The sequence below is a fragment of the Mastomys coucha genome, unplaced genomic scaffold (genome assembly GCF_008632895.1).
Source record: "Mastomys coucha isolate ucsf_1 unplaced genomic scaffold, UCSF_Mcou_1 pScaffold13, whole genome shotgun sequence".
Classification (NCBI taxonomy): domain Eukaryota; kingdom Metazoa; phylum Chordata; class Mammalia; order Rodentia; family Muridae; genus Mastomys; species Mastomys coucha.
The window spans coordinates 4,528,523-4,548,232 of record NW_022196895.1 but is presented as its reverse complement, the minus strand read 5'-3'; the positions used below and the strand labels follow the sequence as shown (position 1 = coordinate 4,548,232).

The following is a 19,710-nucleotide window of genomic DNA, read 5'->3' as shown; positions in this document are numbered from 1 at the left end:
ACCATGAAGGAATTCTGATTTTTTAGCTTTTCGAGTTCCTTAATTTGTTGTCTCAAAAACAGTATTCTGAAAAACAAAAGTAGATATTAAGATATGTTACAAAAAAACTTTATAAATATTAAATGAGTATACTGAATAATAAAACATTTTAGTTGATTTAACACATATATTAAAATACTGAAAAAGCTAGAAATTATCTTAATTTCCTGGCAATTTTTCAATATTACTTCAAACATACAGAACGATTTGAATATTATGTGTAGTATAAGCATTAAAAAGAAGTTAGGTAGTAAGTATGGGGAAAATCTATACCTCATTTATTCTTGCATATTATTTCAAATATACAACTTAAGAAAAAGTTTTCTCCCAGGCATGCCTAACTGTAATATATATATATATGTGTGTATCTCAGCATCCTGTCAAGTCCAGGCGTTTAAGCAACCTCCAGATGCTCCACTCTACTCTCACAGGCACGGATGCTTCTACCGGATCCGCTCCTTCCTATATATCTACAGATGGTTCTAAACCCTGGACAGCAAGGAAACAGCCAACTCTCCTGAGCCTGGATGAACATGGTTCTCCAAAGAAAAGCCGCCCCAAAGTCAGCAGGATATAGCAAAAGATCACCACGATCTTATTCCTGCTCCACCACTGCCTCTATTTTTTTCCTTTTAATTACTGGCACTCTGTCTGGGCTGTTCAGCGGTTACCTGGCTCCCTACCCCACTTGCTTGCTTGCCTTTTGGCTCTGTCCTCTTGCCCCTTACCCTCTCTGTGCCCATTCCTATACCCACCCCTCCACGTGCTCATGCTCAAGGTTGGTATTTACTCCTTTACTCTTGTCCTCTGCTTTTCTGTCTCTAATCGTCTCAAGTCCCTTCCCCATTCCCTGAATAAACTCTACTCAATACTATACCATAGTACAGCTGTCTCTCCAGGGGAAGGGATGCCTCAACATGGGCCAACAGAGGCACACCCTTGCCCACACCTGACCGCATATCCACCAACCATATTCCTTCTCTCCTTATATTTTATAATTAAGTAGAATTAAACAGAGGAGAGGCCAAAATTCCTACAAAGTAATAACTGTACATGTAGATACATAAAACTGATGCCAAATAAAATGTATTACTTCAAAATTGCTAGTTGAGGTATTTTGAGTGTGACAAATTATCCTAAGCCTCTTTCAGGGATATATTCAATGAATATGTCACAATATAGCCCAAGAATGGACATAACAAAATTACAACAATTAAAAATGAAAAACAGTTCTGGGAGTGTAGCTCATGGAAGGTAAGTGCCTATAATCAATCTTTAATCATTCTCCCATATATACTTTTAAAGTAGAACACCAACTGATACACACACACACACACACACACACACACACACCAAGTTCCACAGTTAGTCACAAATTTGATAGAATCTATTCTCTCATATGGATTAAAGCATTCACTGCCTATACTAACACTGAATTATGTACTACTGACTTGATATCAGACCAGGGAAATTTTTCTACGATTCTTTTATATATGTGTGTACACTGTCCCTGTCTTCAGACACACCAGAAGAGGGCAGCAGATTCCATTATAGATGGTTGTGAGCCACCATGTGGTTGCTGGGGATTCAACTCAGGACCTCTGGAAGAGCAGCCAGGGCTCTTAACACTAAGCCATCTCTCCAGCCCCCAGGAAAATGGTTTTAAGACATATTAACCAACTAAGAAAGTCAAATGCCTATCTATTAAATCACAATGCTGTCTGAGTGGTAGAGCTAATTCCTAAGCAATCCTACGATGAAAGAATTCCAGCTGATATTTAAAATTAATAAATATCACTAGATTAACAAAAACTAGAAAAATGAAGATTCCAAGTTAACTGTATAAATCACAACCCGATGTATATTTATGAATTGGAGACAATAAGTATTTCCCCTGAATCATGATGTATATAGATAAACTATAATGTCACTACACTAAGAAGTTTGCTTTCAAAGCACATGTTCCAAATATACCTAAACTATCTAATACCAGATAACATCATAAGCACAAGGAAAGCTAAGATTGCAGATATATTCCATTTGGCTAGACAATACACCATCATTTTTATTTTCAAAGGATCTAGGAATATAAACAGTAATCTACAATTTTACTGAAACAATTTAATCACACAATGTATACTTAACTTAAATCAAGAGGGGCATTTCTAATTACCTACCAGCAATATCTCATTTTTAAAGTAACATATCCTAGTGGAACAGAGTTATAATCCAAGAAGTATAGAGTTATAAACTTAGGAAGAAAAACCCCAATAAAGCAACTATGAATTGATGAGAAACCAAGACACTGTAGCGTGCCACAGGCCATCTAGATTATAAAAATCTCTAGAACATAGTATGACTGCATTCAAAGACCATAATTTGACTCATATGATTCCCACATCCAAAACCACATGAAGTAGATAATCATGTGGTTCTTCCTATAAACTTGCAGTTCACATGCTTATCTCATCTCAAGACATTCAGTCCTAAGCTGCCCCTTCTCTAGGGTTAAAAACTCAGTATCAACAAAGGCATCCTAATCGAGTAATGTCATTCACATAGACCTTTGTGTTATTTTTAATCTTGAAAAAGTCAGGAAATAAACTTCAGTGTTCTTTGGTGCATGGGTCCCTTCATGTCCCTCTTGTCCTGCCTCTCCCCACAGTATAAAGGATCATATTGTACAGTATAAACAGCTGCACATGGTATCCCCCACCTACTACTCATGGAGTGTCTTTCTCCAGAATCAGATCGACCTTGCAGTATTGAAATGCTTGTATTCAAAAGCTATTATTTTCCTAGCTAATAGCCCTAACACAGGTACAATGCTAGAAGTTCCATTAAACATATAGATCCTGAAACTTCCAACAGGACATTGACAAGTCACAAAGTGTTTCCTTAAGTGAATAAAAAAATAAGGCCGATTAACTTAAAAAGAAAAACAATGGGTGGAGGGGTGGAGAGTTAAGATCACTAACTGCTCATCTGAAAGTCCTGAGTTCAAATCCCAGCAACCACATGGTGACTCACAACCATCTGTAATGAAAGCTGACACCCTCTTCTGGTGCGTCTGAAGACAACTACGGTGTACTTACATATAGTAATAAATAAAGCTTTGGGCTAGACCAAGCACGGGTCTAGAATTCAATTCCTATACTCACATACATAAAATAAATGAATCTTTAAAAAAAAGAAAAAGGAAAACAACAATAAAAAAAATACTGTGGATCAGTAAGCTTTAGAAAGGATTTTCTTTCTAGAAAATTGACTAGCAAGCAAATAAGAATCATGCTAATTTTACTGTTGGAACCCAAACTGCAAGACCAATGAAGTTGGCTAACACCTGTGTGGGTAATGTTGAAGGCATTAAATTAAGTGGTTCCCATTAACCAGTTATATAAGTATCTAGTGGGGGATCTTAAAATGAATGGGCAGGGAAAAAGCACTATACTTAATTCTAAAAAGATAACATATTCCAGGGGCTAGAAAAAAATGGGTCCAGTAAGAAAGCACTAACTGCACAAATATAAGAATCTGATTTTGTATTCCCAGCACACATATTAAAAAGCCAGGTGTGACAGTATATATCAGTGATGCCATAAGAGGCCTCAGGTTTGCTGGCCAAATGGACTTTTTAAAGTCATTCAAAACCAAAACACTACATATATATTATATGTTAATATTATATAGAAACACACATACGCAAACACACACAAAGTGAAAAACTTACCTCTGCTCTCGCAAAGTTGCTTGAATTTCACATACTCGAACTAATGATCTCAAATTTTTTAACTCAGTACATATTTCTGACATGTGAACACTTCCCATATTATGGGCTTCTTCACGCAATCTTGATGCCTACAGTTAATGAGTTGAAGCTCATATAAAATATGAACATACACATACAAAAGAAATAAAAGTACATTTACATAATCCCAGCACTCTAGCAGATGAAGTGAATAAGATATTAAATTCCAGGCTGGTGAGATGGCTCAGTGGGTAAGAGTACTGACTGCTCTTCCAAAGGTCCTGAATTCAAATCCCAGCAACCACATGGTGGCTCACAACCATCTGTAATGAGAGCTGACGCCCTCTTCTGGTACGCCTGAAGACAGCTACAGTGTACTTATTTATAATGATAAATAAAAGTTTAGGCCAGAGCCAGCAGTGACTGAGCAAGTGGAGCTGACAGGAGAGAGCAGGGTTAGCCGGAGCAAGCAGAGGTCCTAAAAGTCAATTCCCAACAACCAGATGAAGGTTCACAACTATCTGTATAGCTATAGTGTGTACTCATATACATAAAATGAATAAATCTTTTTTAAAGTTATTAAATTCCAAACCAGCTTCATGTTTACACACTAACTTTCAGACCATCATTGCACAGAAGAAAAAAAGAGAAGTAAAAGTAGAAAAGAGGGGAGAGGAAGACAAATGAGAGACATACCTGTTTCTCTGCATGGTCTGCAGGCCACCCTTGAACGTGTTTTATGAGATTATCATTGAAGTGCACTGCTAGAGTAGGTGTTAATGAGCACGCAGGTCTAGCAGATGCATTCTGTGGTACAACAGGTGCAGTTGATGTGTTACTACTACAAGTATGATTGGGACCAGGCGATGGACTTCTCTGGCTACTGCAAGAAAAACAAATGAATGTATAGTGGGCTTCTAGATGGCATGAAAAAGTCCTAGAAAACACTATGTAAGTGAGGGTTTTATTTTTCTTTTACCTCATCAATACTCTCAAAATTTCTATGAGTAGGCTAATGTGCAAATAGAGTGGCAAACATGATGCCATGTGCCTTGCTTGTACAAGTCCCACACATTTTATTCTCATCGAGTTACATTTGAAAGAAGCCCATGTTTGTAAATTATGTGACTTGTTCAGTAACAGTCATCCGTGGACCTGTCAACACATCCTTCTGTGATGGAAGTACTGTCTGGTACGTCCTGCTCAAACAACACAGGACGCCATAGGAAAAATAAATAACAACAGTCTCAACCAACCAACCTTAAGCGCTGAAGACTTCGTGGAGAGACAGGATCATGACCCTGCTGCTTGTCAGCAGTTACAGGCTGCTGTGTAGCCGAATGTGACACTGGTCCTTGCTTAACTACTGGAGTACTAACCTAAAATGTCAAAATCTGGTGAGACAGGCTTTTATCACATGAGAAAATTAGATTTAAAAAATCTTATATACCAGTAACATTCTGCAGGTAAACAGAGTTCTCAAAATCTTGTTTCATTACATTAATACTGGTGACTCAAACACTTTTAGTTATACATATATCTACACATCTACTTTATAAGCGTAAATTAGTAGTTTTCACAAAGTCAAATAAGTATCAGATCCATTGGACCTAGTTCTGGGTATCTATAAGTCACAGAAATGAAATGTTGGAATCCAAACTCCCATCTCACTTCAGTAATTACTCATAACAACTTAGCCATGTCTCTGCCCCAAAGGTTAAATTTTAAACCACTCTTTTTATAAAACATCTTACAGTAAAAATCATAAAAGCTATTACTAATGCCAGCAGCTTTCTGAAACAGCACTTTTTTTTATGAATCCTACAAAAATACACATTACTGGTACATAGATACTGATTTCAAGCACATATCAACATGTTTGCAGTATGCATAGTATATGTGTTCTATTTGAGATATCATTAAAAAGTTACCCTATACAGATAAAACAAGAGGCCAATGACTGAAAATGGTGAATAGACTTCTGAATGAATACACACACACACACACACACACGCACGCACGCGCGCTCCCTAGACAATGACATACATATATATATTACACACGTGTGTGTATATTTATGTATATGTATATACATATATACATATATGTATATACACAGACATATATATTCAGATGTCCTAAACCAAAAAAGATAGTTTCAATAATTCTCTCAGAAAATTTCTTACCTTTAACATTAAAAACAACAAAACACAAGCCCAAATACATGAAGTTCTAAACTTCACTTAATCACAAACAAAATCTTAATTTTAAAAATAGTTGGTGAGATGACAACAGAGAAAGCCCTTGCTGTACAACAAAACCTAAGACCGAATGGAGCCCGCAGAACTTATGCAAATGGCACAGTAGCACAACAGCCAACCTATCAAATCAGCACTCAAAAGGCAGAGGCAGGACTCCCAGATTAAACTGGCTAGTCTTATTCATAATCTCTTGCTTCAGCTGAAAGACACTGCCCTCAATAAATAAGATAATAAACAATTGAAGAATCCACACATGTACTCACCAGGCTACATACATAATCCTATTAAAACACACACCCACACACAAACACAAACACACACAAACACAAAAACAAAACTAGTGTGAATAGTGGTCATGATTAGATATATGATGGGGCAAAAGTTGATGTAACATTAGTAAAATCCAGTCACAGTCCAGTTATACGCCACAACTGTGTACTAAGTAGGAATTTATAGGTTTTCCTTACCTAAACATAGCCATTCATGCCTACTACTATAAAACTAGATTTACCTAAAAATTTTATTAAGTGAAGCAAAAAGAATGTGATTCTCTAGGAAAAAATTTAAAATGTCATATTCTTATTAGAGAAGCTGGTTCAGGGCTGATGAGATGGCTCAGAGGGTAAAGGCCAGTACCGACTGCTCTTCCAAAGGTCCCGAGTTCAAATTCCAGCAATCCACATGGTGGCTCATAACCACTTGTAATGACATCTGACGCCCTCTTCTGGTACATCTGAAGACAGCTACAGTGTACTTATTTATAATAATAAATAAATCTTTAGGCCAGAGCAAGCAGGGATTGAGTAAGCAGGGCCGACAGGAGTGAGCAGGGTCCTAAAAGTCAATTCCCAACAACCAAAAGGAGACTCACAGCTATCTGTACAGCTACAGTGTGTACTCATATACATTAAATAAATCTTTAAAAAAAAAAAAAAAAAACAGAGAAGCCGGTTCAGTTTTAAATTTAAGTCATGGGAGAAAAAAATTGCATGTCATCAATCCCCAAAACAATAAAGAATAAATCATGAAGTATATACAAAGGAAGTTCAGATTCAACTCACCCCTGCTGCCCCATCTAATGTCAGCCATCTGCCATTCATTCCACCACTACCTCATTCTCAAAGGGCATTTCCTGGGCCTATAGATTCGGAAATGTTATCATTTCTAAACATTCGTCAATTCCATAATTAGTACAATGACATACCTTTGGCTGTGATGAAACAGGTGGAGTACTAATCAAAGGTTTCATAGGGACTGTGTTAGTTTGAGGTGTGCTTATTCTTGGAGACACATAGGATCTTGGGGATGAAGCATCAGACGTCAGAGACATTGGAGACTGATTAGATGGCTGGGCTGCAATAGAATGATGTAATTAATTTTAAATGACCCCCAAAATTTCATGTAGGCAGTAAGGTTTGCTATGTCACTCTACACACTGCACAGTATAGACAGTTGAATCTATCAGAATCTGATGTCCTTACTGAGTGAACAAAGCTTCCATGATGGCTATCTCTCACACCGTTCCTATTCTCACACAGTGGCCTCCTTAGCATCCTTCGTTCACATTTACCCTCTGCATAAGCATAGGGATTCTCTATGAGGCAAGCCAGAGTTACAAATTTCTACCATTAAACTTGTATTCCTCAATATGCTGTGTCTGCTTTGTTTGTGGACTTTCTGACAAAGACCCTTTTACATAATTTAAGAAGAGACACAATTAATTCAAATGCCTAAGTTATTTCTGCTCCCTCTACTCAGAAAGCTTCCAACAGCAATCCAAAGCAAATTTCTACCACAAATGTGTAAAAGGTTTCAAAAAGACTCACGGTATACTATAGTTTGGTTTTTTTGGTTTTTTGTTTTTTGTTTTGCTTTGAGTAATTTATATTTTGATTAAAATATACGATGTATTACACATAAAGTCAGATGAATACCAAAGTCTACTAAACAGACCTAAGAACACACAAATATTGAAAGCCAAACAAAATAATTAAAACAAATATTTTCTTGAACTAAAAACGACTTTCTCTTAATTTCAAAACAAAACAAAAGGAAAAGAAAATCTTCTAAGTAACCCAAGATGAAGAAAAACTACCTTGTGTAGAAAGCTGGGCAGCTTGAGAAATCAGCGAGGTGATATTGAAAGCAGATGGTCCAGCAGTAAGAAACTTGTGGATGATAGACTGCAGGGAAGCTTGTGTTACAGCTGCTGTAAGAACTTAAAACATTCAAAATCCAATCAAAACAAAGAAATTCATCTTACATTACTAACTTGAAACTCATAGCTAACAAATAGCAATAGTAAGAATACAAACTGGTTTCATGAAATTTTTAAAATGAAAGCTTGGCACATGCAATAAATCAATGGGCCCAAAGACTTGAAATGAGGGCTGGAGAAATGGCACAATGATTAAGAATTAAGAGCATTGGTTTCTCTTCCAGAGGACCCAACTCAGGTTCAATTCAGAGCACCCACATAGCTATAACTCCAGGATCTGATCCCCTCACACAGAAAAACATGCAGGAAAAAACACAAATGCACATAAAAATAAATTTCATACTTAGATAAAAAAAAGTCTTGAAACGGTCAGAGGAAAAGATCAGGTTAACAATAAAGGTAAGCTAATAATCTCAACTCTAAAGCTGCCAGGATGTGTTAAGAACGGCAGGAGCCTATGCATGTTAATCCTTGGGTCTTTATTAGTAAGAATGAAGAAGAAATGGAGGCTGTCTCGCAGCACTATTTTTAACAAGCTGACCAATAGAGCCCTGTGTACCAATACTTCCCATGCCTTAAAAAGGGAACCAAAGCAGCTGGCAGCTAACAATACCATGTATTTTTGATGCCTAAGAATGTTTTTTACAGATGGCATTATATAATTTTCAGACTGTTTATATGTGTTGGTCCAAATACTTGAGAAACAGTAAAAAAATTAATGATAATAAATATAAAACAATATATATCAAATTCATGATTAAACTAAACAAACACTAAAACACTACTAAAAACAAAACAAAACAAATCACTATCAGTTTTACTGAGCAGCTACCTCTCATTAGTATCTTCATATTAACAGATTTGAAAATGTCTACAAATACTAACTCAATTAGACAAACACATTGTTAAAGCAAAAAATTCCAACATAAATTTGAAAAGAAAACTAAGAGTCATTCCTTGAGTTGAGAATTTTATAAATAACTTTGCATAATGCAGGTAATAATGCTCAAAAACTTTAAGTATGGCTATTCACCTTCATTTATTTTGGATATGTCCACATTAGAATTATTAAGCTGCAGAGTGGCTTGCAAAGCAGGAAGTAACTGTCTAAAAAGATTTGGGTCCTGAAGTAATGGAGGTATTGTTGACTGTGGAACGGGAGAAACAGGTACTGCTGAAGCAGATGTTGGGGGCGCAGATGTAGGGTTCAGGCCAGAGGCTGAAGATGTGGAAGGAGTTGTGCAAGAATGTGATATTGATTTGTCTCCTGGAGCAGAATCTAAATGAAAGAAGAGAAGGCTCATTAAAACAATAGAAGTTTCAACATTGGAAACCAAACCAATCATATCACAGCAACATCTTCTGTGTGCTACACTTAACAAACTATATTTGAACCTCAGGAAATATGTGTGTCTGTAATATACTGAAGTAGATAATTTTATAGCCCTACTTCAGTGAGAAGCTAGAGCATGAAAGATTGTAGTTAACTTTAAAAAGCTAGTAAATGATCTTCATGTATGATTTGAAAATCACGCTGTTTTTTGGTTATACACCAAACATACACACAAGGAAGTTAATTGAAGATAACAAGGCTACACGAGTTATGTGCCATATCAAAAAAAAAAAGTAAAAAGTGCCTAGGACCACAGTAATAACTAGCAATGACCTTAAAAAATAGGTATCAGAAAGGTGCCCTATCATTCATGACCAAAAGGAACTTTAAAAAAACATAATGAATGAGAAGATTCACAATACGGTTTTATGGCGGTTAAGATTTAAAATTTTGAAATGAACATCAATATCTATAAACAAGCCCTTTAATTAGTGAAAATTAGATAGTGAACCCCATTTCTTAGTATTTGGTAGTAAAAGATGTATGACCACGCATGGAAAGCTCCAAGTTCTTCTTATATGTGTGTATATTCAAATGCACCTGAACGCAAAGCACCAATTGTGTAATCTTTATTGTATTTTACAAACTGGAAATATAAATCCTGGAGACTTTCATCGACTGCTGATGAAAGAGAACATAACCAGCAAGTCATACCCTGCCAGATTAATAAGAACCCAATTTTACTGTGTGACTGTGTGTCTTTAAAACTATGACAGCTGGATGGGGATGGGAAAGAGTCCAAGGCCCGTGGCCTACAACAGTGAGACAGTAGTGTTACAGAGGAATAGTACACTGCTACATTTTAGTAAACAGAGGGGAAAAATGCCCACTTAGAAAAAATGAACTTTCCATATTAACACAATTTAAGCCAAACAATATACTAGATTCATATAGAATAAAAGAAGCATGTACTTAACATTTTGAAGGAGACTAAACTCAGTCTCATGTCATCTACAACGGGTTAAAATAAATTGTCTTGATGGCTTTCATGGAGACTGTGATACAGATACAGATGCACATTCAATCATGAATAACTAAGCACTTTTATTTTAGCTCAAAACTAGTATGAACTCAAGCTTATCAGAAGAAAGGAAGGGGAAACTGTTCCTTTTGTGATATCTAGTTCAACTCACAAAACTAACCATGTAAAGGGTTTTAGAAATACGGGCACTTAGATAACAGCAGATAAGACAATTCAAAACGTTCAGTCTTCCTATACTATTAGCACTGACGTGAAAAGACTATCAGCACTGGCTAAGCATCACTTTCTCTATACATTCATTTGTAAGAATCATATGCATGCTATGACTGATAAGGATGCACAGATGAAGCCAAGAGTCCAAGTGTAAGATTCAAGAGTGCTGAATGAGATTACACTGTTAACATGACCACAAGCATCTGTATTTAATTCTAGAAACTAAAAAAGGAACTTTCATGGCCCCAAACAAGCTAAGAATTGCTACAAGTTTGCTGAGTGTCAGTCTTTTTTTCACAATATCACTTCCATGGTCAAATACCTAGGAATGACTTCTTTCGAATGTACAGATTCTAAAACTATTATAAATACATTTCATGCACATGCTACTGAACTTATCAGTTCAGAAGTTCTGAGGTGTTTTCAAGCTCTGAGACTAGAAGACTACTTATCACTTCTAAGCACTGCTGTTTTGGGTCCTCAAGAAAAGAAACATTATTGAAATAACAATTTCTCTTCAGGAAAATCTTTTGTCACCAAATTTGGTTTAACTTTAAGTTTATTACACCTTATACTTATTTGTATTTGTTCAAAATATTTATATAAACTATAATTTGTAATTTTCTTTAGGTCCTATCCCTTAAACACATTTTTCTTTGCCTTTCTTCAAAAAGACACAGGTGCTATTTTATTCATTACAGAAATTAAATCAGTATCTATATTCTTATGGCATTACCCTCTCCTTTCATTGTTAGACTGCCACCAGATAGGCAGGGTAATGTTTTTGAAGACACAAAAAAGTTTAATTGTTTGATGCTACTTTGTCTAATCAAGAGTTCTGAAATATAAAACCACCAAATAACTGAAAAATCAGCAAAATGACAGTAGTAATTATCACTATAAAGATTATAAAATGGGGGAATGGAGTATAAATCACCACTAGAAAATATCCTTAAAAGCTTTAAGTTCTAAATTTAATACAATTATTTACTAAGAATAGATGCATATAGTTTTCTGAGACAGAACTGTATGACTGGGATATCAGTTGTTCCCACTTAAAATTTATGGGTTCCTACAGCAAGTGACATCTTTTAAGGCCTGAATTCTCTAGTCTGATCTGGGTATAAGTTAGTGTACATTCCAATACTCAGGAGGCAGGGGCATTTGTAGCTGAGCCTGCAAGCAGTCTGGGCAACACAGTAAGCTCCAAAGTGACATAATGAGAGTGATTCTACAAAATGCAAAACAGAGTTTGCGTCTGAATGCTAGCTCGTAATGACACTGCTTATCATAATCACCTTAATTACGTAATTTGTACTGAAATGCAGAGCAGGGCACACTATATGTTCAAAAAAAGAGATACCAACTCTCCTTCCTTTAGGCTTTTACTCATAAATTATTGACTTGTACTTCCAACTTTTGCCAGAAGGGGGAAGAACTTAAAAGATGTACATTCCTAGCTATTCCAAGCTACTTAACAAAGAAAACACTGGTCAAAATATAATTCTGATCCACACTTTTCTGGTCTAACAAACTCCCTTCTGGTACATGGTAAGATTTTAAGGCTCAGGTAATAACACTACTGATCAATTTCCTGTGGTGTTCTAACAACACGGCACACGGAACTCAAGTGTTTGTTTCTTGACCAACATATTATATAACAGAAAAACAACATAGTAAGGTGACATTAATGGCTGTTAAGCGCAGGTACAGGCGTATGTATGTGCGCACTTGAACAGAGACGTGAATAGGCACGCAATTTTTTCCACATGTATAAACATACATGAAAGTTTGCAACTGTTACTTTCATTAAACTGAAAAAATCTGATTTCTCAATCTTGTTTTTTTTCCATCTGTCACAGAGTCTTAGCAAATGTCTAGCAAAGTAAAAGCCACCTAGCTGTACAGCAGCAAGCAAACTACTTTGGGATATATACTCCTTGCTCCCATTATGAGCAACTATTTTCTAATATTCTTTTTACAAGGTTGCTTCTGTTACAGTTTTCAAATTCTACCAAAAATGTACCAGGTAAGCATTTTTTTCTGAAACTTTGCAAACATTTTTAAGTTGATCAAATATAAATTAATTGCAAATAACATTTATTTTACCATATTGGCTAATATATATTCAACAATTATGTCTGTCTAAACCAATCTCTCAATTTTTATAAAAATACTTAGGATCCTGAAAAGTATTTAAAAACAAAGAGTATAAGACTGAGGAAGGTCCACTTTGGTTAATGTATTTTATGTCAGCAACAAAAGGGCATTACTCATTCATATTTTCGGATAACACAAAACAATAAGGAATTTTACACTAAGTACCTGATTTAACCAGCATATAAATGAATATCTGTTCCACTTCTGAACCAGATTGTCAGCTATCAGACTTAGCTGTGCTAAGAGCTCGCTATGAACAGCTGCTTTGTGTTAGCACAACAACATAAAACACATCATACCATTACTTACTAGATGAAAAGCTTACTAATCCAGTGAACTTTTTAACATGGGCTTACTTGACCAGAGTGAGGCATGAGGGCTTGTGTCTATTGCTTGTTTTGTGATTTCACAATTCTAGGAAGGACTTTACAACTAGAAGGGACATGAGAGCAATTAACAAAGTTCATTGTGGGCTGGTGAGATGGCTTAGTGGGTAAGAGCACTGACTGCCCTTCTGAAGGTCCCGAGTTCAAATCCCAACAACCATATGGTGGGTGGCTCACAACCACCCATAATAAGGTCTGACACCCTCTTCTGGTGAGTCTGAAGACAGCTACAGTGTACTTATTTATAATGATAAATCTTTGTGCTGGAACGAGTTAGTGGGGCAACCAGAGCCGGAAGGGTTGACTGGAACAAGCAGAAGTCCTAAATTCAATTCCCAACAACCAGATGAAGGTTCACAACTATCTGTATAGCTACAGTGTTTACTCATATGCATTAAATAAATAAATAAATAAACAAATAAATCTTAAAAGAGGAGGAGGAGGAAGAGGAGGAGGAGCAGGAGGAGGAGGGAAGGTCATTGTGTGGTACTTGATTAAAAAGAAATGTATTTCTGGTATCTGTCTATCACTTCCTCTATATCTGTTTGTATGTTAAGACAAGATAACCAAGAACTGTTCGATCTCACCTACACAGATACACAGACACACACACACAATATAGGACAAGTTGACCCTTGTGTTTCACACTCACAGCAACGTAATTTCCTGCAAAACTGATGAGATCCACTTTTCCCTATACTTCTGTCCTGAGATAAACACAAATGCCTTTCAAATGATGTGGCAACATTAAATAGATCTAGACCTATTGTGAGATCCTTTTAATTACATGTACAACACATACATCCCTCTCTTCTAAGTACGTTTTAAAATCATGGCCAATGAAAGCATTTCTCCGACTCAAAACATATTACCATTATTCCAAGCGCCCTGCTACACCATGTAAAACAAACCACAAATGTCTTACCGCTTGTTAAGGCCCAGGGACAGAGCATCACTAAGACATACACAACCAAAGACCCTGCTCATACATTATTTAGTACCACAGACCAACAGATTAATCTGATGTAAAACAGCAGTTCTAATATAGATGTAGTTGGGATTGTTTTCAGATTGAATTATAGAGGCTTTGAATTATGAACATGAGGACTTTTCATGCTGTTTATGTTGTCTACCACCCCAAGCAGCTGTTGCCACAATGTAACTTTCTGAGCATGCTAAGGTTATTACATATGGTGTATGAAGGAAATTTGTGTTGCTATGTTTACTTTCATTTCTCAGATCTGAGGTCTAATTAGAAGTGAGGTATGAGTCCTTTTATTTTCTGCCTTACATCTTAGCTTTCTAATACACAAGCTGAGGCCAGAAATTCCTGAACTACAAAGATAATATCCACAAAAAATGAGAAATAATTTTAAGTAAGCGGGAATGCATTGTGCCATCTGAATTTAACATGTTATTTAGAACAACTATTGTTACAAACTAAACTTGGTTTCCTTGTCAAAGCAAAACAAACGAGAAGGGAAGAAAAAAACCCTTGAGTTCTGAGGAATATAAATTAAAAGAAAAACCTAAATTTAAACCTACGCTTAGACCTAAGCCTACCTAATAACACTCTGAAAAAGAATTTAGAGTTAAGAGTCTTATTTGAGCCAAAGGAAAGACTATTTTACAACTACAGTTCAACATGCAACGTGTATCAGTAACAGCATACCTTTTCTCTCTGTTTTCTGTGCAGGGAGAGAAGCTGTGGGTGTAGGCAGTTTTGATAAAGTAGATGCTCCATTAGCATCAAATGATTTCTTTGGCTGGTGATCAGACTGAAGCGTAAATGGACTAGAAGGAACAGTGCTTGGGGTAGCGGTTGGATGAACCACTGGTTTGATGGGGTGCTGTACTGGCGTAGAGCTACTGTGAGTCTCTGCTCTTGGCAGTCTGTAGTCTTTGTCATTGTGTCTGCTTGTTTGAGACAATATATTCTGTGGGAGCAAACTACTGGCATCGCTGGAATGCTTGTCTTCCACTGTAGTTCACAGTTCCCAAAAGAGATGTTGGAATGACAGAAGGGGGAAGAAAAACAAATGCTGTTAGAATCCTACATCATGAACATCAGCTAATTGAACAATACACCTGAACTTATGTTCCTTTCCATAAAACCGCAAGCCCAGTTAGTGGCTGCAACTTTAACACTGGCATATAAAGAGCAATACAGCAAGAGTTTTAACAACTATAGATATTAATCTATACTCAGACTCTAGTGTAACATTTTAGTAAAAAAATGTTTCTAAAAATTTTAAAGAGGCGAACATTTTCTTGTTTCTTTTAAAATATCAATCACAGGGTCAAATAATCATCCAGTAGTTCAATTACAAAAGACTACTGACTTCATTACTTCCAGATTTTTCATTACCTAATCAGCTAGTTAAGGTGGGCTCTAAAGTGTTTTACTCTAGGTCTCTCAATGATACACAATGGTTTAATATATACTGAATTGTGCATCACAAACAAAACCTATAAAAGATTTTTAAAAATGCTGACAAAAGTAACAATCATATTTCACATGTTATTCTGAAAAGAGAAATCCAAGATATATATGCAGGCATAATCAGAAAAAAAAATCCTTATTGCCAGAATGACTGGCAATAAACACCAGCATATAAGCTCAAAAAGGAGGTACGGGAAATAGCTAAAACTCTGCCAATAGTTTAAATACCGGTACTTTGTTTCTACAAAGTAATACAAAAGGAGGAAATTTTTAAACAATTACATAGACAAAGGTCATTGATTTAAAAAGAAAAAAAGAGGCTCTAATATTCCAAAATAATATCCAAGAAAAGAAAAGATTAAAAGATTAAAAGAATGTGGCCTTTGATCATGACAGTTTTGCGAAGAATGTCCATCAGTGAATATGCATGTCTTTCCCAATCCACGCTCTTCTGACTTTAAGGTAAAGAAGGTACAAAGAGCAGACACTTCTGAGTCAGTTTTCACCTTGCCACTATACAACTACAACAGTACCTTTAAAACAGTGGCTTACCACCAAAAAGCCCTCAATTCTATCAAGAGAAACTCTCCAAATGTCTAATATAACTCAGTATGTTATACATGGAACCAACATTGAAAATTGATTCGACTGTGGCAGTGGTATCCAAAATCCTGTAGAGATACATACATACAGTTCCATCTTGTATGGACACAGCGCTATTAGAAACTTATTGTAGTTTCTTGATACAAAGAAGATGCTACTCTACCTGAAACATCAAGAATAACACCATGGCTAACAACACACCACAACTTAATTACCTATAATTTTTATTTCATTAACCTAGAAAATTCTCCTTTTGTTGTATATGGCTAAAGCAAAACATGTAAAAGTCAAAGTCTTCAGAGGATGACATAAAATGATACTTTTGTTAAGTCAAAAGGATAGATTATAGGAACTAGGGAAGATGGAGCTGTAACTGATTCCTACCATCCCTAGAGAGAAGGAATTTGCAAAAGTGCCTCTATCTGCACCACTGCTCCCCACTCATTTCAAGGCCATGATGGGAGGTGTGTGACTAGCTAAATTTAGCCGGTATAATAACCATTTAAAATACAGGACAGTCTTTCCACCAAAGATTTGGCCTGATCCAAAATGTCACTAGTGCTGTAAGAAATCCCAGGGGAGGCTTCTCTGAGCTTAGAAGAATCATACTATTAAGTCTAGAAAAATATAATCAAGATGCAGCTTTAATACCAAAAGAAAAAAATTATCCATACATTTCTGAGATTCAGATTGTGGTAACATTTCTACTATCTGTATTTGTAAGAATTTTCCCACTCTATTCATTTCCTGAAAGGAACACACTCCAACCATTATTCTACCCAAATGCTAATAATCACCCAACAGTTTTTGACAATGTCAAATAATTAAATGGGACACTAATTTTATTACTGCGCTTTATATGACTTAGTGGAGAAATTTGACATAAAAACTAAAATCTTTCAACCATTACATAAAACTTTAAAGAATAAAAAAATACATATATGTACATATACATATATATTATGTGATGTATATCACCTCAGCCACAAATCTGCTGACTCATCATTTGTCATATTAAAAATTTAGTTTCATTAAGGGACAGATGTGTAAACTGGCTGAAAAATCCAACCAATACCCAGACAGCAGACTACTTATGGATGGTAGACAATAATTTAACAGATGTAGAATCAAAATAAAAGCAGAAATACTACTGAACAAGTAGGCTTACATAATAAATAATCTCTTTTGGGTTCTAAACAAGTCTGATTTCTATATACACATACATAGTAAACAAAGCATGTACATCGCAATGCTCCTGGTATGAGATAAAAAGTTTTAACATTCAGCCAAGCAGTGGTAGTGCACACCTTTAATCCCAGCACTTGGGAGGCAGAGGTAAGGTCAGCCTGGTCTACAGAATGAGTTCCAGAACAGCCAGGGCTACACAGAGAAACCCTGTCTCAAAAATCCGGGCGGTGGGGTGGGGGTGGAGAAGGCTTGACATTCTAACTTTTATATAGCTCTGCCTGTGTTTGCCTCCCTAATAATTGAAGGAGTGCACAATCATATTAGGCTCTTAAGATAATAAACATTTAGACTCTGAATATATGCCAACATATAAAGACATTCAAAAAAATCTCATCTCTTGTTCATAATTATGTCTCTTAGTGTTTACCTTTATAAACTCTTAACCTTAGAGAAGAATGACTTTAAAAGGTGGTTAGTATAGAAAAACTTTAAAATGTTAGAAAATAAAAAAATACATACGACCATGAATCCAGCTACATACCTATGGACTTATTTGTACATAAATGAATTCAGTTAAGGACACATATAAATCAGGCTGAGAAATTAATGAAAGTCACCCAATATTTCCGTTAACCAAGGAGTCACAGACTTCCCTATTTGGGAACTACTAGCTTAAGCCTAGTGGCCAAGCACCTGGTCCAGTTCAGCACTATCTACTTCTAGGATCTAGTTCACAAGCACAACAGCTTCCTCGTCTCTTTTCACGGACACACGTCACTCGTCCATGCTCCTTGCCCACCAACTGTACTAGCAACAATAAACAACATGCTATTTAATTACCTTAAAATAAAAACCTTGGCTTCTTTTTGTTTGGTCAAAGTCAGCTAGTTAACTGAGACAAGGGGCAACACAGGATTAAACCTCCATGTTTTATGCCTTTAAAGTATAATGTTCTATAATTCCCTAATAGTTGGCAAGTCAGTCACTAAAAAATCAAGAATAATTTTACTCATACTTTGAAGATTTAATGTTGCTTTGTCACAAGTTCACACTAAATAAATTTGCCATTAAAGAATCAATACCCCTTATTGAGAATCAATTACACATAAATATACATAAAACATTATGGTATAAACTCTGTTTTTCATACAGTTCAAGGGTCCCTTAAACAAGGGTTGAAAAATAGTTTCTATAAAAGATTTAAATGGTTCTGCAAAGCCTCAGTATCAGTACCCAGCTCATACACATCTCTAAACACAGTGGAATTAACACCTAAGTACAGATAATGGGGGTTTAGATCTAACAATACTATTGTAAACCAGAGACATGTTGAAAACACACCACATATATGGTGGTTGGAGGTGGGGGGGGGGGAGTATAACAACCTACATGATGTGAACTCAGTACAAAGTCAGGTAAAACTTCTATCATGAAAATTTACTTTGTACTGAAGAACTACCACCTGATGTGATTTTCTAGTACCAGAAAGAGTTGTTTACATATACTCTTACATGATTGTAATACCAAACAACATCCATTTTAGGGGACCATCTACATACTGATTACTTCTCATTGATAACCAAAATGACAGTAGTACACAGTGGGATACAGAAAACACATTAACACACCACCAAGAATGTTTCTCGGGGGTGGGGGGTGGAAGCAGTCAGCTATTCACACTAACCCTACAGCCTAAACCTCCAAGAATGTTATCAATGTGTGTGGCTAGGGCTCAGTTATTTATTACTTATTAGGAGTATAAGCTAATCCTGTTTTTAAAAATAGAAATCTTGTTCTTTAACAAGTCTATACTATAGACAACATGAATAATGAGAATCACAAAGACCACTATTCCACCCTGTACCTGTTTCCCTTTCCAGGAAACTGAGAGAGCTGAAAAGCCATTGTATATTTTCATGCCAATCTACACATACAGATGGAGCTTATGAGTTGTTAAATTAAAATATAGTAACAAAGAGAACATGCTGTTTCAGAAAAAAGAAAGGAAGAGAGGCGAGGAGAGGAGAGGAGAGGAGAGGAGAGGAGAGTGGAGAGGGGAGGGGAGGGGAGGGAAGG

The 19,710-nt window shown here is 36.1% G+C and overlaps 1 protein-coding gene across 1 annotated transcript in view; it reads right to left on the bottom strand.

Annotated features, from left to right (window-relative positions):
• The window catches only part of Wac (WW domain containing adaptor with coiled-coil), a 104,879-nt gene that overhangs the window by 47,284 nt on the left and 37,885 nt on the right, over window positions 1–19,710 (bottom strand). The window contains exons 6-13 of the mRNA XM_031366357.1: window positions 15,073–15,388; window positions 9,300–9,545; window positions 8,144–8,266; window positions 7,253–7,401; window positions 5,048–5,166; window positions 4,484–4,670; window positions 3,770–3,897; window positions 3–66 (exon numbers count right to left, since the gene is read on the bottom strand). Of these exons, the coding sequence (XP_031222217.1) occupies window positions 3–66; window positions 3,770–3,897; window positions 4,484–4,670; window positions 5,048–5,166; window positions 7,253–7,401; window positions 8,144–8,266; window positions 9,300–9,545; window positions 15,073–15,388 (1,332 nt within the window). The remainder of the gene's footprint in view (window positions 1–2; window positions 67–3,769; window positions 3,898–4,483; window positions 4,671–5,047; window positions 5,167–7,252; window positions 7,402–8,143; window positions 8,267–9,299; window positions 9,546–15,072; window positions 15,389–19,710) is intronic.